This window comes from Leptonychotes weddellii, chromosome 1 (assembly GCF_054177405.1).
Source record: "Leptonychotes weddellii isolate Sample4059 chromosome 1, ASM5417740v2, whole genome shotgun sequence".
NCBI lineage: Eukaryota > Metazoa > Chordata > Mammalia > Carnivora > Phocidae > Leptonychotes > Leptonychotes weddellii.
The window spans coordinates 165,835,151-165,858,157 of record NC_138369.1 but is presented as its reverse complement, the minus strand read 5'-3'; the positions used below and the strand labels follow the sequence as shown (position 1 = coordinate 165,858,157).

Genomic DNA, 23,007 nt, shown 5'->3' with positions numbered 1-23,007 from the left:
CTTTCCAACCATATTCCAGTAATTGTAATAGCTAGTGTTAATATATTTTTCCTTCTGAGTGGGAAAAGATATTGATGAGATTGTGTTTCTTCCACAGAACTTGCTTTTTCCAAATCAACCCCAGCAACCCAACAGTAGATGCTCTGTTTCGCCAACCGGAGACCTCACAATTACCAACATTCAGCGCTCGGATGCGGGTTACTATATCTGCCAGGCCCTAACTGTGGCGGGAAGCATTTTAGCAAAAGCTCAACTGGAAGTTACTGATGGTGCGATATTATTATTAGATTTGTTTTAGAAAAATAATAATTTTTATTTCAAGATCCATATTAACCAAGTGAAATTTTCTGAGTTGCTAAACATGTAAATGAATGCTTATCTTCTAAGTTTGAATCTAGGTAAAATAACATTTTTAATAGTCTCTAATTCTACATGTACTGTCCCAAAGAAGAATATCAAAGATTATCTATTTTATTTTTAAAAATAGAGTGATTCTTTATTTTAAAGAAATGACGTCACGCTCTCAGTGTATAGATATGTCATCTATATATTTTTTAGTCTTATGCTGACATGATTGCTTCTAATGGATATTAATAATTTTATCTCATTAGAGGAGGAAGAGATATCATCTTTAATATTATCAGTGGAAACAGAGATGAGTTCTTAGCTAATCACATTATGACATCCTATGACTTTTTAATTATTCATTCACTAAGTTAAATTAATTAAATACCTTCCAAACTACTGATGGATGCTGAACTTGTTGGTTTTTTTTTTTTTTTTACACATTACGTACTATAAATTGTAGGTGAGGCACCTACATTTATAGTGATTGTTGAAAAGGATGTAAGGATCTTCATAATCTGTTTTTATTTCCCCAAGCTTATTTGTCACATTTGATAGGTGGGGAACTTTAGATACTTTGTGAGCTTTTGAGTATGAATTTAAGCCCTGTTCTTTGATGTCTTAAGCTAAAAATTCTCTCTTGTTCTCCTATATTTGTGAGGTTTGTGGGGCTTTTATTTTCCCCTGATGCTGGTCTCTGAGATATAAGAACTTTGTTTTGTCACCTCTCTGATTCTCTTCCTTCTCTGCTCATGAAATTTGATTCACTTTTATACAATTCAAATTTACATGTAGATTAAATGGTAATTTAAAATTAATAGAAAGGAAATATTTTTTAATGTCTGTCTGTGGTATTGCCTGATTCAGCACCATGTCAAGAATAGGAATAAATGGAACAGACAAACATTGGTTGTGGGAACATTGAGTTGTTAATGGCCGCACCTGCTGATGTTGCAGAAATTTACTGCCATGGAACTGAAACAAGTCAGGTTCAAGGGCAACAGTGCTAAGAAATTCTTTCTTTAGATGGGCAAGATCTTTGTTCCTTCATACCTATGTATCTTTTAAAAGAAATAGAAGATAATTATTCATCTTTCTTAAGTCCTTATGCTTTATACCATTAGCAAAAATGTCCAGGTACATATACTGGGAAAAGAAGATATTCTGGCCATAGCCTAAGTTGTTTTCTATATACAAGAATAAAACATTCTAAGTATAATGATGAAGACCTCTACTATAATCTAGTTGCTTATATTATTTTACAAAAGACAGACTCTAAAATGTTTCTAAATAAGGAAATTGTTATGGAAAAAGGCAAACCATATTTGTAGAAAACAAAATTGATGAATTAGAAAAGCCAGATGATATGACAGATACTCAGAGTCATTTCTGATGAAATGAAAAGGAAAACTTTTGTTTTGAGAACTTGTGTTGGTTGATGACATAATCTCACAAAACAGTAGTTATTTTACCTTTATTTCTGAGGTCAAAACTAAAAGAGTGAATACAAATTTAAACCTGATAAGTGAGATGACTGTGAACAGTTTGCTACAACTAGCTTGAATATTAATTCCTACATTGATTTTTACTTAAGTAAGCAATCACAAAGTCAAGATCCTTTTACAAAAACATTGAATGGAGGTTATAGAGTTATTGATTTTGACAGTAAAGAACTCTAACTTCAAGACCTAACCAGACACACACAGACACACAGACACACATTATTATTACAAATAACTCTTTCTAAATACTAACTTGCTACATTGGCTGATGCCCTTAGCATCTATTCATAGTTTTAATTTTTCAGATTAGTTAACAATTTAATGGTACGTGAGCTATCATTTTCATTTGGAACATTTTTTTGGAGGGTGTGACCCGGGGCAATTTAGAACCAATTGAAATTCCAATGTAGAATAAAAAACGTATGTCATATTCAGAGAAACAAGGAAAACATCTGTAACAGTGTTTCTGTTGCTACATTTTTACACTTAGACTCCTTTCTTGGAGGTATTTTTAACTCAAGTGTTCATATAAGATGAGATTTGCTAATGGTGATGAAATGTTCTGTTGAGTGATAATTTTACTGATTATAGATTGAATGAAGATGCTTCAATATACTTGAATTTCAAAATATCCTTTTAGAAGACCTTCTCATTAATTCATTGGCACTGTTCATTTCTTCCTTTCTTCTGCTCTTTTTCTCTCAGAAAATTAGAAAATTGTAATGAGAATTCTGAGTACAGCCAATAACATCTAAAAGGACTAGAGAGAAGAAATGTATTTATGTATTATGTTGACAATAAATGTCACACCATGATCTTATATGAATGGTTTATTGAGAATTTATAATGCATAGTTAACGAAAACCATGGAATTGGTCACAGATCACTGGAAACCCTAAATGTTCATTTAACCTTTGACCTCAGTGTCATGGAAACCTGTGGTCATCTTTCACCCATAACATGTTCGAAACTGAAAATTCCTTCTGGCCAGGAGATTTTCAATTACTTTATTGATCAAATTCATTAAAAAGACATTGAGCTACTCATTTGAGCAATACAAAGGAAAGAGACTAATCAGATGTCCTTGGCTATATCTAATGATTTCAGGGATATAAAAATACAAACAGGTTATAGAAGTTACCTAAATTCTATAGAGATATTTAATTTGAAACAAAGCAGTAAGAATATTTAAAATTGAATAAATAGATTCTACTCTAGTAATGCAGACCCATTTTTCTCATTGAATTTAGAATTATTCATGTTTTGTGAATTGGCCCTTCATTTTTGACCCATAAAAAAAATAAGTTCCGTGAATATTCAGTTTGGATATCTATTTGTGCAGTATGTGTCAGAATTAATATAACATTGTATTTTCACATTTTCTGAAGATTATTTTATTTACTTCTAAAATGAAGAATTTGATCAAAAAAAATCATGAAAGAAGTAGTTCTAATTTTTGTTTGTAAATAATACACAAAATTTTATTTTTTTAGTTTTTTATATGTTTTACATATGTATATAGACACACATACATACACACATTTTAATACATATTTTGATGTAGTAGGTTTAGGTTGATTGGAAGTCCATTGTATCTTAACATGCACATGCAATGGCTCTATTTCATAACTTCTTTTTTTAAATTAAAATTGGTTGGCTTTCTCATGGTAGGCTGTAAAAGGGCTGCTCAATTTAATGTTTTTCCCTCAAAACCACAAATTCTAATAATAAAGATGATGCATATAGATTGGGAAACAGATAACCTGGTGGACAAAGGAGATTAGAGTATTAATGAGCAAAATGACATTTTGATAATATACATTGTAACACAACATGACGTCCTTTATAGACACTTTCTCCTCAAAGTTGCTTAACAGTCATTAAAATCCACAATTGTTTTTCCTTTCTGTGAAAGTTTTATATTTATATATGATATACATATTTTTGGTAATTATATAATAAACATAATATAAATATAAATAAGCATAAATATTTTGGGTAATTAACCAAAATCCATGCTGAAGTTTATAGAACTGTCTCTTAACAAAGCCTTCCTTGGACCTGGACATGTCAGTTTTGTTATGAAGTGTTCTTCTAATGAATTCGGGATGAAACTTTGCACCCAAATGACTCCATATTTCCATAACCCATTTAAATAATACTAACATTCTGATATATTTCCTAAATCATTATGAAATACTTCCAAAGGCACTGAAGATACTGCCGTGAAACAATATTTAATCAAAAGAAGTTTATGAAATTGTGGAAATTTTACCCAGATGAACACAGGAATTGATATATATAAACAGTGATTTTACATAAAAACCGTAATTTGTCATACCATAAATGGTATAACTAGATTACTGCTTAATTCTAAGGACTAGTTAAATCCTATCATCCAGATTGTAATACTGTAATCTAAGGCCCAGTGTCATAATCTTGGAAATAAAATGTTTATATCTAATAATTTAACATCAACCAACATATCATAGTCTCTCTATATAGCAAGGTGCTTTGAAGGGTGAAATTATATATTATACATATATTTATAATGAAAGCAAAAATTAAAATTGTTTCTACCCATATGACACTCTATAAGCTTTCTTAAATATGCATATAAGAGATAAGCATACATTTTGTGAATAACTGCCATGAACTTTCCATATTTTTATTTTAATTTTAATATGATAAAGACTTTCAACAATACTATAATGTCAGAATTTATTATTGTCATCTACTGTAGGTAATTCAGAGTAAGTTATAAATAATAGTATGTCCTCAGTAAATATGCTATATATAGTATGTATAGATGATAGATACATGATGGACATAGAATATGCAGAATAAATTATAAGTAATATATATGTGATATACACCTAATAGTATGATATAACTTCTGAGAAGTTAAAATATACTGAAAATATCCTTATCCTTTAGTTTTGACAGATAGACCTCCACCCATAATTCTACAAGGCCCAGCCAACCAAACACTAGCAGTAGATGGTACAGCATTACTGAAATGTAAAGCTACTGGTGATCCTCTTCCTGTAATTAGCTGGTTAAAGGAGGGATTTACTTTCCTGGGTAGAGATCCAAGAGCAACTATACAAGAACAAGGAACACTGCAGATTAAGAATTTACGGGTAAGTAATGCTTGACTTGTATTTGGATCTTCATTTCAACATAAGTATTGCCCTCGGGAAAAATTGTTTTGTGAACTTAAAATCTTCCATACTAGCAAGTTGCTATACCTTTTATTATAGGCCATGTTATTTCTTATTTTATTTCTTATTTCAAATTCATCATTTGATGAATTGGTATTAGAAAGAAAGTCCATATGTTAATATAAGATCATAACAGACTTAGAAACTTTTTGTTCTTTCATTCCAACTCATATGTATTCAATTGATAAAGCTAAAAATCTTAAACACGAAGTTAATGATAGTAATGGGATATTTAAAGTCATTTGAAAGTGTCAAATGCTTCTGATTTACTGTCATGAACAAAGGACGTTTGTAAGGAAATGTGGATAAGTTGGCTTGGCCAAGCTATTATGTCAAAAAACCAAAGAAATAAGATTGAGTAGAAGGTAGGTTTGGCTAGTTGGTGGAAAATCTTACATTTTAGGTTAAGTTGCTGTGGAGTTTAGATTTAAACCTGTGGGCAAGGACAAGTCATTGCTGTTCTTTTAACAGAAGATGGTGACCACTCCTACCAATTTAACAAATTAAACTTACTTCAGAAGCAACTCAAATGCCTACTTCTGAATATTGTATTAGCTATGTATTGCAATTTAACAATATTAACTTAGAGACTTAAAACAACATACATTTATTATCTCATAGTTTCTGTGGGGTTAGGAGCCTGGGTGTCACTTAGTTGGGTCTTCCACTTCTGGGTCTCACAAAGAGACAATCACGTATCAGGGTTGTGGTCTCATCTGAAGATTGACTGGGGATAGATTTGCTTCTGAGCAACATGATTGCTGGCAGCAATCAGTTTCTTATGGCTATCATACTGATTACCTCAGCATCTTGTTTGGTGTTGCTGAAGGTTGCCTTTAGTTACTTGCCATATTGATATTCCCATTATGACTACTTGCTTCCTCAAAGTCAATGAGGAAGGGAGTCTCCTGGCAAGACAAGCATTATAATCTTATGTAACATAATCACAAATGTGGCATCCTGTCACCTTTGCCCTATTCTGTTGATCAGAAGCAAGTCAACAGATCCCACACACATTCAATGTGAGGGATTGATTACACAAGGTGTGAATACCAGATAGGGACCGCCTGCCCTCTATGAGTATATTCACTTCATTCAACAAAATGTACAGAGCCTCCCCTCCCTGTGGCAATCACTATGCTAAAACTGAAGAGTTTGCTAGAATAGTCAAAAGATTGGAGATGAGAGCCAGAATTAAGATGATTGATATAGTACATGAAGAAAAATTAATCAAAAATGATTTGGTGGCAGAACAATTAGTAGAATCTGGTATCTAGGTAGAAATAGGGAGCCAAGATAAAAAACAAACAAACAAAAAAACAGAAAAACAATGTTGAATTTTCCTATCTGGAAGCTAGGGAAGAAGCTAAAATATTTTTCATTACATGTATTTTCAACTGATTACAACATGGATTATTTCTTCTCTTAAAACACAAATATATTTACAATGACATGTTTATTTAGTATTTACCAGCGTGTCACCCAGACATTTACAAAAAGAGGAAGGACTTTTTGTAATATGTACATGCACACTCAAAGCACGCAAACCTTCAGTAATTTGTATATTTGTTAATAAAATTAATATATAATGTTTTCACTTTAATTTTGAGACATAGGCATTAATTATCTTTAAGTAGAAAAAAATGCTGTCAAATTCAGTTAAAAGACAAATAAATTAGTACATATTTTAGCCTGTCTCTTTATTGATTCTAAATTAATTGTTAACTTTCTTTGAACAAATGAGAGTTATTAAAAAATGAATGCCAACTCTCCTTGAGTAAACACTTTCACCTCTGTCTTTGGGCTAAAGGCAGACTTTGGCCATAAAAGTTAATGCATTTTCACTGTACCACTGAATTAAAGGGTGTGCTTGAATAGTAAAGATCCCCAGTAGTGTTTGAAAGAAACAATTAAATGTGGGTGCTTGATGATGTCAAACAAACTTCGAGCCCTGTGTCAGGCTTCTGAGTCATCTCTCTGAGATGCAAGCTCCTGGGGGCTTGTCTGCAGCCAACCACATAAGGAGAAAAGCAGATGATGGAGTGTGCCAGCACATTAATCTCTTTTTAAAGCACTTGGTTAAGGATAAAAGGAGAAGGATAGAAGGAAGATGAAGCACTCATGACCCGAAAAGAAATTATTTAAAGTTAAAGGAATAAGAATGAGTGTAGTGATGATGATGGTGATTGAAGAGTGAGTTTTAACAATGATATTTCAGCTTTTGATATGGCTTTTGATAAACTCCAGTATGAAAATGTTGTTCTTTTTCTGTAAGGTGACTGTCTTTAAAGGGATATAAAAATGTGTTTTTACACTATTTCACTCGTATAGTCAAGAGAGGGTTTCTGTAAGTCAGATTCCTTTGTGTCTCACTATTTCTTTCCTTCTTCTTTTTTTCTTTTTTGGTACTTAATGCAATGGGGGCGGGGAGGATAATGTGATGAACACTCTGTTCTCATAGTCCAACTAATTGGTAACTGAATCTGTATCTTTTGAGAAGTAGAATATTCCAATACTCATTAAAACCTACCTACCACCGCTAATGTCAGACTGTGTCTCTACACAATGACAAGGAGATGCAGTGAAGAAGCATTACCTACATACCCTTCTTTCAGCATTTGCACATAATAACAAGTGCTACACTTTAGTTCAACAGCTATAATAAAATGCAAATTCTTTACTCTTTCACAGACCATATTCAAATGAACATCGCATTAAAATCCAACCTTGGCTCATTATATTTAGTTTGTGAGTGATGCTTCTTAAATGGAGAGATTTCTAATGACTATAATGCATGCACAGCCACGTTTCAAAGAATGGCTCTTTTTACAATGGCTATCCTCTATCATCCCGCGTATAATAGAAGACAATTGTATGAAGATAATATGGCAGAGAACAATGTGCCAGAGCAGTTTGAAACTCAAGTTAAAATACATAATAACATTTAAAATCAATTAAAATGGTGGCACAGCAGGAACATCCATGCACTAATGATTTACCTGATAATCAGTTGTGGAAGGTTGAGTCATTACTACACTTAGACTTTGGACCCAGCAGATATTATATTCCATGAACCCTCATATTTCATCAACAGTTAGACTCATGTTCATCACAGAATTTTAATGTCACATCATGTCACTTGCCTTATTCAGTGTGGCCATCGATTTTTCTTCCCAGTCTCATCTCTAAACCAGTGTAAATAAATATGTTTATATTCTAGGCCCACAGGACTCAACTACAAAGATGATTTTTGACATACAATTTTTATTAATTTGTGCCTTTCGCCAAAGTATAATCACAGAAATGTATACCTTTTACATTTGTAAAAGAGAACTCTTGATTATATTATCAACTACTTTAAAAAATCCTTTCCCGCTCTTCAGTGAATAACAAAAACATTTTAAGTGATCAATGAAATGGCAGTTTTTAAGTATGCTTTAAAGAGTGATGCATGAGATTATTTGCATGGTCCTTTCAGCTCTAAATTGCAGTGATTCCATAGACATGGTTTGTGTGTTTATGATATAATTTTATTTCATTCTCTATCACACTACTAAAATTTAAATATAAGTGAATACTAATCTACTTAAAGGGAGAGATTTAGGTTTTTTTTCCTTCACTTTTCTCCATGTCTTTAAAAAAAAAAAAGTCAGCCCCCTGTTACCTCAGTGCTTATTCACTCCTGAGTACATTTTATCCTTGGAAATATAATGTATTAAGATGGAAAGGACAGTTTTGCTTTACTGATCTCTGAATATTTAAAGGATTCTGAAAAATTCTGTCCTGAGCTGTCCATATGTAACTCCAACACAGCGAAGCCCCATCATAAATTGGAGTTATACGAAGATAAAGATATTACCATGGAGGCAAGAGGACCAGACAAATAGAGTTTACCAAACACATAACTTTTAGTTATAGAAATATAATAAAAAATCATTGAATTCCTGTTATGAATAAAGTAATATTATATGAGTTGATTTTAATATTTTGTGTGTACATATGATTGACTCTAATGAACAATTTGGAGGGCCAAATGATACATCGTATTTTAAGAAATTAAATATTACCTCCTTGAGACTGAGTAATTACTCTACAAATTAATTAAAATAATTGAATTCTCTCCCTTCCTTGCACACTAGATTTCTGATACTGGTACTTATACTTGTGTGGCTACAAGTTCAAGTGGGGAGACTTCGTGGAGTGCTGTGCTGGATGTGACAGGTGAGTCCTTGGGAATTATCTGAACAGAAGAAATCTTGAGCCCATTTCATTGATTAGCTCATCATCAAATAACAATTGAAAAATCAAGATTTTAAATTCATTGAATGAAAAACTAAGTCATATGCCACTTTTTAATTTCTCCACATAACATTGCATTTTTGCAATTTGATACATTTGTCCTTGATAAACAAATTTCCTTTACCTGAAGAGCAAGCAATTTTAGTGATCTTGCATGAAAGTAAACATTTAGTGACACGTAGGTAAAGCAAATATTCATTTACATTCTTTTGATTCATGAAGATGAATTCCTCATTGTCTAGGTCAACTTCTTCAATAGACTATTTTCCTTCTTTTAAATGTTATGGCATCTTATGCAATCAGGAATGAAGCATTTTCTGTTTGTCCTCTATAGAATCTGGAGCAACAATCAGTAAAAACTATGACTTAAGTGACCTACCAGGGCCACCATCCAAACCACAGGTCACTGATGTTACTAAGAACAGTGTCACCTTGTCCTGGCAACCAGGTACCCCTGGAGTCCTTCCAGCAAGTGCATATATCATTGAGGCTTTCAGGTATGGGACAGTTCCTTTTTTTTTTTCTCCATTAGGTTGTTGCTTTAGCTCTCATATCCTAAAATCTCATATGAGCTATCCTGCTGTTTTATCTTAAGAACATGTTGAACAGTGCATTTTAAGTATTTATCTGATTTTATTCAAGAATAGACTCTAGGTTTTTTTCACTTACAACTTGATTATAGATTAAATATGCATTACCCATGACGAAGTCTATGGGGATCTAGCTTATGACCTAATCACTTAGCTCCTTTCTTTACCTTGACCATCGTAAAGATTTAAGATGAGAATTTTGTCATTAGAACTAGGCAGAAAATAATTTAATTAGGCAGGACACTTTTTAAGTTCTGCATTGTTTACCGAGGCATGGAACCCTGGAACTTTGCTTCCTCATAATTAGAGCAGAACTTAAAATAAGTCCACTGTTTTTGTGCTGTATATTTTAATACAGCTATGGGTAGACCTAAAAAAAAAATGCAAAACTACAGTTAAGGAATTGATTCCGTGCACTTCTGGTTGCTGAAAGGAAAAAAATATGTCCAATTGTGATTTGAAAAAATTGTCATCAATATAAGGATATAGACTATAAATTAGCAAATGTCATGGTAAAGTCATTGTGAGAATTTGATAAGATCCTTACACAAATGGGAAAATGAAGTTTGTATTGTTTCAATGTGCTTTTATTTGCCATTATAAAGATAGCAAAAGCCGGTGTCATTTTTAAGCATTAGGACAAACCATTATTTTCATTTTAGGCTTCCCTAATCTATTTAAGGTAACGATCAACAAATACATCATTCCCAACTTTCAAAACAGTTTTTCTGTAATTTTCATGCTTTGATGTGTAACAACTTTTGAAAAGTAAACAGGCAGCCCTGAAAAATCACATTTTCTCCTCATTATGAACTAAAGCAGCATTTGACCATAGACAAAGTTTTCTAAATGGGTATCCCATCTCTAGCGGGCTGTTAAGGGGTCTCCACATCTAGATTCAGAGGTATTTCACCTGTTGAAGATGAGAAATCACATACTATGTAATGTATAACTTTATTAAAAATGTGACCAAAGGAAAATATTCCTTACATGCTTCCTTTCTTCTTTTACAGATATGTAGTTTTAGAAGGCTCTATTATAATATTGCATGTGGAATTGATGCAAAAGAAAACACACCTTGTAACAGGAAAATGTATTGGCATAATTTACTCTGTAGTCCATTTATTCTTTCTACAGGTTAATTCTTTTCAAGGTATATATATATATACATTTACGAGGACCATATTTATTGTATAAACTTGATGTTGTGATCTTGGCCTCTATTCCTTCTACAGGTATTCATTTAGTGGGCTGCTGTGCATTAGCAACGGGCTGTCACATCTCCGGGGCTGAGTTTAATTTTGTTGTGCATGGCACTTCCGTTAGGTGGGCTCGGCTTTGTTGTTGAATAAACCGAAATCATCCAAATGTTTCATTTATTGGGCTTAACACTTCAAGTGTTGTGCGTGTGTGTGTTTAATTTTCAGCCATTAACTTTTGTCATTGATACCCAGCTCCATTGTCGATGCCTTCACGGCTGCTCTTTAAGCGGAAGTTCTGTTCCTGTTTCAGCCAATCAGTGAGTAATAGCTGGCAGACGGTGGCAAACCACGTAAAGACTACAGTCTACACAGTGAGAGGACTGAGGCCCAATACGATCTACTTATTCATGGTCAGAGCCATCAACCCACAAGGTCTCAGTGACCCAAGCCCCATGTCAGATCCTGTGCGCACACAAGGTAATTTCAGTAGCTGTAAACATGACCGGTTCTGGAAGGAGGCATTCAGCAGGAACAAAAAAAAAAAAAGAAAAGAGAAATGACTTGAAAGAAAGAAAAAAAAGAACAAAGGGGTTGCATGAGGAAAGATAAATGTGTCCGCATTACTTGTTACAATGATTCATTAGACCCGATCCTGAACTTGCTGTTCACCTTGGTCAATGTGTCCTCTTCCTGGAGCTGTCAGGGTCTGTTAAGTAAAATAATAATAATAAATAAATAAATAAATAAATAAATAAACAAACAGAATAATTGGTTACATTTACATAGTAAGAGTCATTCAACTAAGTTAGGGCTTTTACTATATTTCAAAAGGTGAAAACTTGTCTCCTTCCCTTCGAAATTAATTATATAGTAGCAAAAAGTGATCTCTAATGGATACAATGCCCAGACAGGGATATCAAAATTACTCCTATTGTTCAAGATTCTGTTTTTATACGGCAGTGGGTCTCCAGGTGGAGCTCCCCCAGGAGCAGCATCTGCATTCACCTAGGACCACGTTAGAAATTCAGACTCTCAGGCCCCAGCTCAGAAGCTCTGGGGGTTCAGCCCAGCAGTCTGTGTTAAGGTGCTCCCCAGGAGATGCTTCTGCTCAAGTTTGACAAGCATAACTACAATGTGTGTTTTGTTGTTGTTGTTGTTTTGTTGTTGTTGTTGTTGTTTTATCAAACCAGATGTTTAAAAGAGCAATTTGTTTCAGAAAGGAGCAAATCAAGTTTTCTTCCTGAGGTATACAATTCTTTTGACTAATTAAAAAAAAAATAAGAAAACAAAACAAACGAGTAAAAGGAAAAGAGAGAGATCGAGACACAGACTCTTAACTGAGAGAACAAACTGATGGTTACCAGAGGGGAGGAGGTGGGGGGATGGGTGAAATCCATGTTGGTGATTAAGGAGCACACTTGCTGTGATAAGCACTAGGTGGTGTATGGAACTGTTGAATCACTATATTGTGCACTTGAAACTAACATTACACTGTATGTAACTAACAGGGATTTAAATAAAAACTTAAACATCCAGAATATTATAATTTCAAAATTGAAGATTTTCCTTCTCATCTTTGGTAGCCTGCATCTTCAAATTAAGAAGTCACTGGAGTCGAGGGGTTAATACAGGATGCTGCATTATAATTTCCCTTCCTACTAGTAGATGGAGGGAATTAATAAAATAGACATTGTGGTTTTATTATTTGTTAAAACTGACTTCCCACAGGGTTCTTGAGAAAGGGTTAATTATTTCTTATTTGTAAAAGGCTTTGAACAAGATATAATTCAAAGTAGTATTTTTATGCAATGAAAAGCACCATACAGCCATAAAAATATTATTATAATTACAATGTAGTTCAGTGATAGTAACTAGCATGCTATTATAACAGAGAAGGGCACCTTAAAGGAATCCAGTGAAATAGTCACCACGTGATTTTGGAACGTTGCTGACATGATGACAGTCAGGGGAGGAGGGAATGCCACTTTGCTATTGTTCTCTAAGCAGTAATGTGATTAATTTTCCATGATGATAAAGGGCCTGAGGGAAAAGAACCTGTCTCCAGAGAAAGAAAAAGTACAACAAGGAATTTGAAGATCTGAAACTGGTTATATTTTACCTTGCTTGGATCCAGTTGCTTTTAGTGTGTCTAAATTTAATGAGTAAATTAAATTCTAGAACTTGAAGATGTATGTGGCTTTAACTCAAGAAATCAGAGTACCAAGAACATTTTTACCAGTGTAGACAGAAACAGTTTTTGTGGTGTAGCTGTAATGGAAAGCGGGAGATAACAGAGTGGGGAAGAATTTGGGTGTGATTATATCCGGCAGACCTTCTTGATCATTCAATAACTCTGCCAGTCACTAAATCTTGACTCATAAAATAACTTCTCGGTGAAAAGGTCAAAAAAGATTAATGAAAAGTTGTTTGTGATCTGGCTTGTTCCAGCTGAGAGACTATATAGAGCAAAAGACTTATGTTCTCTTAACAGATATTTAATAGGAAAACTCATGTTTTGTGTCTGAATGTCAGGATCATTTTTTGACACCACACTTTCAGCAGCTTTGCATTCTGCAAAGCACTTCTTTTCAAAGAACACTTTGCTGTGTGAGGTCTTATTTTGAAAGATATTAAGTACCATAGAATTTAGAAATCTTTTATTTTAGGAAGGCAGCAAATACTTGTAGCATAAACATCACAGTAGACCATAGATGTGTCAGCAAAGGTTAATATTATTCACATAATATTAATAATATATTTTTTCTAGATCAAGTAAAATAGCTCTGCTATTTATGTTAAGGATGAAAAACAGTGGAACTGGGGGGAAAAAAATCACCAAACCATAGTTCCCAATTATTTATGTCCCAATTTTTTCACTCATTTTTTTTTATTGCTTACATTATACATTTTCCAAATAACAACAGCAAATATATATCCTGAGTCATGGGATAAGTTTGTGCTTTACTCAAATCGATACAGAGGGTTGGAAAACAATGGAAGAGATTTAAGGTATTTTAATAATGCTATTTTAATTAAAATCAAATTTGTAAATTATTGATATAAATTCCAAATACTAAATAAAAACAGCACTTTCATTATATACTATAGGTAATGCCAAATTTGTATTTTATGCCTTCTTCCACATCCACTCTAAGGTCCTTGAGAAATTTATTTTCTTTTTTCAAAGATTTTTTTTGAGTATAGTTGATACACAATATTACATTGGCTTCAGGCATACAACACGGTGTTTCAACTTACCTGTACATTATGCAATGCTCACCCCAAGTGTAGCTACCATCCGTTACCGTACAATGCAATTACAATATCATTGACTATGTTCCCTGTGCTGTGGCTTTAAAAAAATATTTATTTATTTTTAAATTCAAGTATAATTAACATTCAGTGTTATATTCATTTTAGATATACCATATAATGATTCAATAATTCTATACATTACTCTTTGCTCATCACAGTATATGTACTCAATCCTCTTCATCTATTTCACCCATATCCCTCTCCCCTCTGGCAACTATCAGTTTGTTCTCTACCTTATGCTGTGGTTTTTATTCCATGACTTATGCATTCCACAACTGGAAGCCTATAGCTCTCAGCCCCCTTCACCCATTTTTCCCATCCTTTCCCCCCCTCCCCTATTTATGTCCCAGTTTGTTAGTGCAGTCAGTTTAAGTTATGGCTGAGATATGCACTCACAAATATTTTTGCCGGAGTGTTGCATTGTGGCCCGAGAAAATAGGAGAAAACAGGATTAAGAAAATCAATTATTTTAAATTAGACTTCCTTCCTTAAAAGATAGTTGGAGGGGAAAAAATCAACTTAATATTGCAGTGCACCAGTTAAAGTAGTTGATTTGAGTTTGTGTGAAATTCAATATTTGGTATCAATTTGATGAACTCGGAAGTCTATAATTTCTCTTTTTTTTTTCTTAACGGGCATACAGAATATGAACCATTATATGGACAATAGACTAGTATTATGTGGATGGTGAATACCGGGCTGGCTGAACAATGTATGGCTGAGAGTATATCATTCTAAATATTGCAATTCTTTCTCCCTCTCCCTTCCCCCAATCACTTCCAAAAAAAAGGCCGAATTCTTTTTTTTTTTGTCAGATACTGAAATTCTCAAAATTGTTTACTTTAGAATATTTTTTCAGTATCCTAAATTCTTCAGTCATAAGTATTTTTGTGAATTTGGGGGGCTTTTTCCCCCTTCTTTCCCTCACTTTGTTAACCTTTAGTGATATAATTCACTTCCCAAGTCTCCCTGATTACTTTCCTTCCCGTGCTTCCAGTCTAGAATAGGTCAAGGAGTAAGAACGTACAATCTACCAATTGGGACAAGGGATTAAACAAATTCTTAAACGGCAGTTTTCAGATACAGCTCCATTAACTACTCAGGAAAGTCCTTCCATATGCCAACAGCTACAGAAAACTGATGATTCTAGAGAGGTCTTGTGGCACATACTTTATTCTTTAATAAGCAAATAATAGATCTCCCACAACAATGTATTTGAAGGGAGTGAGAGATTACAAACATTTTTATTAATATTATTTTAGTAAAGATAAATATCATCTCTCAAATTATGTCCTAGCAGGGATGGTATGTATATAAATATGCCTTAATGTTTTTTGTCACAAAGGGTTTTAGTTTTTTGCCCTGCGATTATTTCTAATGACCTGATAGTAATGGCTTGTATAATATACACTGGAATTTTACTAGGAACTTTTAAATATTGGGAATGATTATCTCTGTAGATATCAGCCCACCAGCACAAGGAGTGGACCATAGACAAGTACAGAAAGAACTAGGAGATGTCATTGTCCGTCTTCATACTCCAGTTGTGTTGACCCCCACCACTGTTCAAGTCACGTGGACGGTAAGTTTTCAAAGGCAGTTTCTTTTATTCCTTTAAGAAAACAGACCAAAGAAGGAAAAAGTGAATCCACAAACAAATAGTAATGGAAACCCTCACCATTTAAAATCAAGGTGTAATCAATGGCAAAAAAGAAAAATATTCCATAGAATAAAAGAGTAGAATAAAAATAGATCGATTGCAATAGAACCATGGCATGTTTCATCTTCTTATTTTTTAATAGCTTTATTGAGATATAATTAACATATCAGAGTTAGAATGTACAACCCTGTTTTTGGTATATTTACAGAATTGTGCAATCATCGTCAGAATCGGATTTTAGAACATTTCATCATCTGAAGATTTAACCCTGCATTCATTAGCAGTGTGCTTCCTCCATTCCTCCTGCTTTAGCCCTTTCCACCCACTAATCTACTTTCTGTCATAGATTTGCCTATTCCTTTGCTATGAATGCAATCATGCAATTTGTCGTCTTTTGTCTGGCTTCTTTCACTCAATCTAATGTTTTTGAGGTTCAACCATATTGTAGTATCTATCAGTACTTTGTTCCTTTTTATTACTGGATAGCATTCTATCATACAGATATATCACATCCTCTGTTTTCTCATCAGCTGATGCACTTTTCAGTTGTTTCCAGTTTCGGCTAACATGAATCAGGGAGCCATGAACATTTGAGAACAAGTTGACATATGTTTTCATTTTTCTTGTTATCTACCTAGGAATTGCTGAGTAAAATGATAACTCTCAAACATTTGGATAAACTGCCAAAATGTTTTCCCAAGTGATTCTACCATTTTGTTTCCACCAGGAATATTTGAAACTTCCGGCTTCTTCCACACCATTGCCAGATTCTCTCACATCCTCCTCAACAGTTGTTATTTTCTGTCTTTTTTACTCTAACCATTCTAGTGGGTGTGGAGTGGTATATCCTTGTGGTTTTTATTTGCATTTCTTTAATGACTAATGATATTTTCCATCTTTTCATATGCTTGAGCATTTGTATATTTTCTTTAGAGAAATGTCTATTCAAATTCTTTGCTCATTTTTAAGTTAGGTTGTTTGTCCTTATTATAGACTTGTGTTTTTTATAAAGTGGATACAAACTCCTTATCAGATATATGATTTGTAAATACATTCTCTCAGTCTGTGAGTTGGTTTTTACTTTTTTTTTTTAAAGATTTATTTGAGAGAGAGCAAGAGAGTGCACATACGGTGGGGGGTGAGGGAGAGGGAGAAGCAGCCTCCCCGCTGAGGAGGGAGCCTAATGTGAGACTCAATCCCAGGACCCTGAGATCATGACCTGAGTCGAAGGCAGATGCTTAACTGACTGAGCCACCAAGGTGCCTTGGTTTTTACTTTCTTAATGATGTCATTTGAAGCACAAAAAATTTTAATTTGACCAAGTTTTCTTCTGAATTTCAATAAATCATCTGTACATTCCTTTACCTGTATCTCATGTAGTAACACCAAAACATGAATATAATTTTAATAATTTGACTTACATAGTAAAAAACTAATGGATTTTAAGAAATAAATTGGTATTTTAATATACACTGAGACTATTCAATTCCAGGCATTATTAAATGTCAACCTGCCCACTGTTATATCAAAATGCAAAATGTTTTGATCACTTGATAGCCACTGCAGTGAAAATAAATAGCATAAAAATAGCCACATTAGAGGATACTAACACTTGTGTCTATGTGTTTTTGTCTATATGTCTGTGTTTTGAGAAGAGCCAGGTAATGTTCTTCCCCATGCATAGTATAGCCAGTGCCAACTTCTCATTTATATCTAAGATTTCTCTACTATAACCTCTAAAAATCCTTCGTTAAGCCCTCTGTGTATGTCATAGATCTTGTACATTGTATAAGTAATGGACATTTGAGTTAGGTATACCTAGGAAATCTTTTACTTTAATTATGATATTAACTGGAAAGTATTTATAATTATGTCCCTATTGTTATTATTGTTGTTTTGTTATAGTAGAACAACTAAGAAATTTGATTCACACCTTCTGCTTTTAGATTCCAAGTTTCTTTTTTTTTTTTTTTAAGATTTTATTTATTTATTTATCAAAGAGAGAGAGAGCATACACAAGCAGGGGGAATGGCAGGCAGAATAAGAAGCAGGCTCCCTGCTGAACAAGGAGCCTGATGTGGGACTTGATCCCAGAATCCTGGGATCATGACCTGAGCCGAAAGCAGATGCTTAATGGATTGAGCCACCCAGGCATCCCTAGAGTCCAAGTTTCTTTTGGGAAATAAACATTTATCAACTCCTTCCACAAACGAAGTTGAGAAGGGAAAACTGATTATTTTTCACCAGTTCTTAATTAATTATATTTGAAATATAAAAATACAATGAAAGGGAATTATTCCAGTGTCCTCTCAATCATAAATCCATTGAACAAATCCAATTCAACAAGCATTTTCATGGACCAGTTTTGTTCTAGAGGTGGTGGAGAACGATATAAAGAGACACAAATCTACTTGAGAGAAACATGGAAATTCTCAATATTCTTCAGGGATAAGGGACAGTATTCAGGGCTAAGAGCTGTAACAGACAGATATGTACCCTATAGAGAGATTTCAATCAAAGAAGAAGTGATTAACTTTATCCTCAGGCACCAGAAAAGGCATCACCACTCATTTTCATCTATATGGAGAAATATAAAGGCATTATTATATTAGAACAGGAAAACCTAAAATAACATTTAAGGCTGTTTAGTTTAATTCTATAATTTTATAAAAGGAAGCCAATGTATTCAAGTTGAATGATGTTCCCAATATCCCACACCTACTTAAGAGGTAAAGACAGGATTAGAACTTACTTACTTTAAATCTGCATTTTGTGTTTTTTTTACTTAAACTATAGACAAATATTTATTTGAAAGGAATATTTTTTAATGGTGGAATTTTGGCATAGGTTCCCAGATGGGGCATTTTGTTACTTCTTAAACCAGACCACGTGATCAAAATTTTGACCTAGGAGTACAAAATTGGATAATACTTCAATATAAATAAGACTAAGTTCATAATATTTTAAGAGTAATTATTTAAGATTACATTGTTTCTGATTCTGTTTTTAACATTATTTTGCATAGGTTTGTTCTGTTTTCTGCATATAATAATTTCTATTCTCCTGTTCCCATGGAGGGCGCCTACAAAATGACATCATCATTTTTCCATTGGCACAGTAGGGGTATTATCTGCCTTGTCTCTTCCATCTCTCTGTAACTTTGACCAAATATAAAACTAGCAAAGCCAAGGAAATAATTGTATTTTTAATAGCAGATTTTTCCTCACTCTCAATTGAAAAGTCTTCTCTGCTCTGTTGGGAGTTTTGAAGGGGCCTCTTTTAAGCTGCTTCTAAGTGTAGAAATTATTTGGGTAAGAATCAAAGTCATTATGTTTGTGAAGTTAATCACTTTAAAAGTCACTGAGTTTAAAAGAGTAAATCAAATTAGATCAAAATTGCAGGTCTGTAGTCTGGGAGTTCTTCCAGCAGAGGAACCTTGTCATATTCATCTCTGTATCTCACAAAGCTTGTCATTACTAGTTTGCATATCTCTCTCTCTCGTGAGCTGGAGTTCTGTGAGTCTGGAGTCCATGTTTTTCATTTTTGTTTTTTCTGAGCAGAGCATCTAGTATAAAATATCCTTTCAATAACAGTCTGTTGAATGATCAAATCAGTTGTTTTTATACATTCGTATTTTTGTTTTAAAAAAGAAGGTGTTCAATTATATCACAGGGTATTGTTCCCCATGAATTTGTAGCTACACATGAAATTAAGTATGTGTTTGAGAGGTCAATTTAGTGAAATAAAGTCGGACGAGGGGTGTGGTCAGTTGCCAAAGAAATTATAACCAAATGTTTTATTTCCATGCCATATTTTCAACTTGCTAAATGTGTATGTTCTTTAAAGTATTACATTGTTAATATTTGAGTTACAGATGTGTTATTGGAGGAGAAAAATATATTCCCCAACCTATGTAGTTAGACTTGGGCCAGCTGAGGTGGTTTACCAAGGCTAATATTGAAGTAACAATAGTTAGCCAGGGCTGCTTTCTAAAAGTGACTGCTCTTATAACAAGGGTAGGCAAAAATGGTAAGAAATGACTGTTTCACAAAGAAAATAGCAGTAAATCTCTTATTTTTAAAAAAGCAGTTATTCTTAAAAAATTAAAAATAAAAAAAATGGTTATTCTAGTGTGTGTGGGGGGGTTGTTTTTGTTCAAGGACAAAAAGAATCACAGATCTTATGCCCCTTTAACATCATACATTGGCAAACTAGAATTTCAGAACTCAGCTTCATCCAGATCAGTCCTTAGCAGGCTAAGCCCAACAAAGAAAATTCACTTTGAGGTTTTAGTTTAGATGGATTTTTTTTAAATAGAAAAGATGGTGGTAAGCACTTACACATTTTAATAGAATGTGGTTTTAATGGAACAGTACTGCACATTTTAATGCACGACCCTTTTTTAAAGTCTATCCCTTATTTAACAATGATGCTTTATCATTGTGCATCCCTGAAATTTGCAAAGTTCTTTAACTTATAATAGTCACTTAATTGTATCCAGGCCCTTGTAATATGAATATTATTGAGTGAATTAAGAAAACTGAGGCTCAGAAAATTTAAAAGGCTGAGCTAGAACTCAGTTGGGACCTTATGACTGGACAATGGAAACTTGCCTCATTTACTTTTTTTCCTTAAGATAACGTTTTTTTTATTCATACTTCAGAAAATACAAATTTTTTAAAATTTTGCAAACCCCTGGATTTGTGGCCAGACTCTGATTATAATCAACACTAAAGAAAATCCTCCTTCTTATAAACAGAATGTTAATAAAACTAGTAACAAGCATATGGTTTAACTTGAAAATGACCACCTGTCAAAATGTGCTCTACAAGTAAGTGGTGTGGAACACATATCCAATAAAAATCCCACCTATTTTTTTAAAGGTAATGTTCAGCATTTTCATTTTTGCTTCCACCTGTAACAACAAATTTTCTTCTGAAAAAGAATGTACTGCAACTGCACAAAATCATGTTAAACTATTTGGTTATTAAGTAGGCCATTAGAATATACTGGTTGAAAGCAGTGTACAATGAAGTGAGCAAGGCAATGTTGTGTAGTAAACATTAGCTTCATAAAGTCCCTAAAACACTTAATTAATGAAAACCAAACATGGATAAAACCAATTTACCCTGATTTACAGACTCTCTTCATCTGGAAACAGCTGCTTAATGTTCTTCTTAAAAACACAGCTTGCTTCTTTCAGTATTAACAAGCTATTATTGTGAGTTATGTCTTTCTTTCAGTATATAAATTAACTTAAAGCGAATGCAGAGAAGTTTATAAAATGCCAGCTCAATGTTGTTTTAACATATGCTGCAAGGAATTTTTGAACATTGACAGTTTTGATTAAAGGCATCTCTCTTTGGCTCTCATAAATTTAATTTTTGCTTTTGAGTTGCCTTGCTTTGTAATGTCAGAACAACGGCATTTGAAAAACTACGTGTGTTGGTACAAACACAAGCTGGTAGCATGGATGAGAATTCAAAGATCATGAGCTTTGTCATCAGAGCTGGGCGAACTTTCTCTTGACAGAACCTCATACAAGTGTAGCACTAATTCCAGGGAATCTTTGAGGGTAAGAATGCTGTCAGGTGGATGAAGGAATTCTTAGTTGTTAAGACTCATCTGCAAAGCTGGAATGAGCTATACATAGAAACACATATGCTCAGGCCCACCGGCTTCATGGACTCTCTAGCTTGGACATTCTAAATATAGAAAAATGTCCCTTTGTTCCACTGTCTTTTGATTGAGGCTCTGGGTTTTTTAAGTTTCCTGCTCCCACTCAAAAATAATTTTAAAATGCTGCAACTAAAGAGTAAATGTTAGAGGTTAATATGTGGGACTGGGGTGCCTGGGTGGCTCAGTCGGATGAGCGTCCGGCTCTTGATTTCAGCTCCGGTCTTGATCTCAGGGTCGTGGGATCAAGCCCCGAGTGGGGCTCCATGCTCACCGCAGAGTCTGCTTGGGGTTTCTTTCTTCTTCTTCCTCTGGCCCTGCCCCCACTCATGTATGCGTGCTCACTCTCTCTCTCTAAAATAAATAAATAAATCTTAAAAAAAGAAGTTAATATATGAGGTAATACCTTTTATTCATAGTGTATTAACAGTTGGATAAGGAATTTTTAAAAAGTTGAAATAACCATTTTCATCATCTCCTCTATTTCTTCTCTCCCCAACCTTCCTGAATTGAGGTTTTTCCATCTCTTCTCCATTAAATTTTACACTGTATTTGAAAGTGAAATTTGTCAAGTTAAAGGCTTCTTAGAATATGGCTACTAAGCTACAATATATGGAAAATTAATTGAAGTTTCTGTGATAGTTACTGTTTAAATCAAGCAATTCTAGAAAAAGGGCAAGACATTTAAAAATTTTTTAAAGTTAAAAATCCTTTTCTCCCTGAAAATAAAACAATGGTAAAAGCCAATAGAGACTGTTCAATAAATGTGTAAGGACATGTTTTATTTTTAGCTTGCATTTTTTATATATTCACTTTTCATGTAATTATTATGAATGAACAAACAGCATTTTCACATTTTTATCTGATATGAGTGTTCAGATTCAAAATCTGATTTTCATTAAAAGTAGCTGCTTATCTTCTGTACCTTTAAGTGAATGAAAGGATCAAGAAAGTTGTGAAATTGTGCCAGTAGTGGGACTCTGGAAGGAGCCAGAAACTGATAAATTAATAAGTCTTTTTTTTAATATTTGCTGGTGGGTATAAGCTTTTCAAATGCCTTTAAGATAGGTGCTCTAACCGAAATAAGTCAAACAGAGAAAGACATGTATCATATGACCTCACTGATATGAGGAATTCTTAATCGCAGGAAACAAACTGAGGGTTGCTGGAGTGGGGGGTGGGGTGGGAGGGATG

General features: G+C 33.7%; 1 protein-coding gene across 1 annotated transcript in view; it reads left to right on the top strand.

Annotated features, from left to right (window-relative positions):
- ROBO2 (roundabout guidance receptor 2) overlaps positions 1–23,007 on the top strand; it is a 574,017-nt gene that overhangs the window by 471,750 nt on the left and 79,260 nt on the right. The window contains exons 8-13 of the mRNA XM_081818005.1: positions 98–269; positions 4,785–4,990; positions 9,211–9,292; positions 9,705–9,867; positions 11,473–11,639; positions 15,938–16,078. Of these exons, the coding sequence (XP_081674131.1) occupies positions 98–269; positions 4,785–4,990; positions 9,211–9,292; positions 9,705–9,867; positions 11,473–11,639; positions 15,938–16,078 (931 nt within the window). The remainder of the gene's footprint in view (positions 1–97; positions 270–4,784; positions 4,991–9,210; positions 9,293–9,704; positions 9,868–11,472; positions 11,640–15,937; positions 16,079–23,007) is intronic.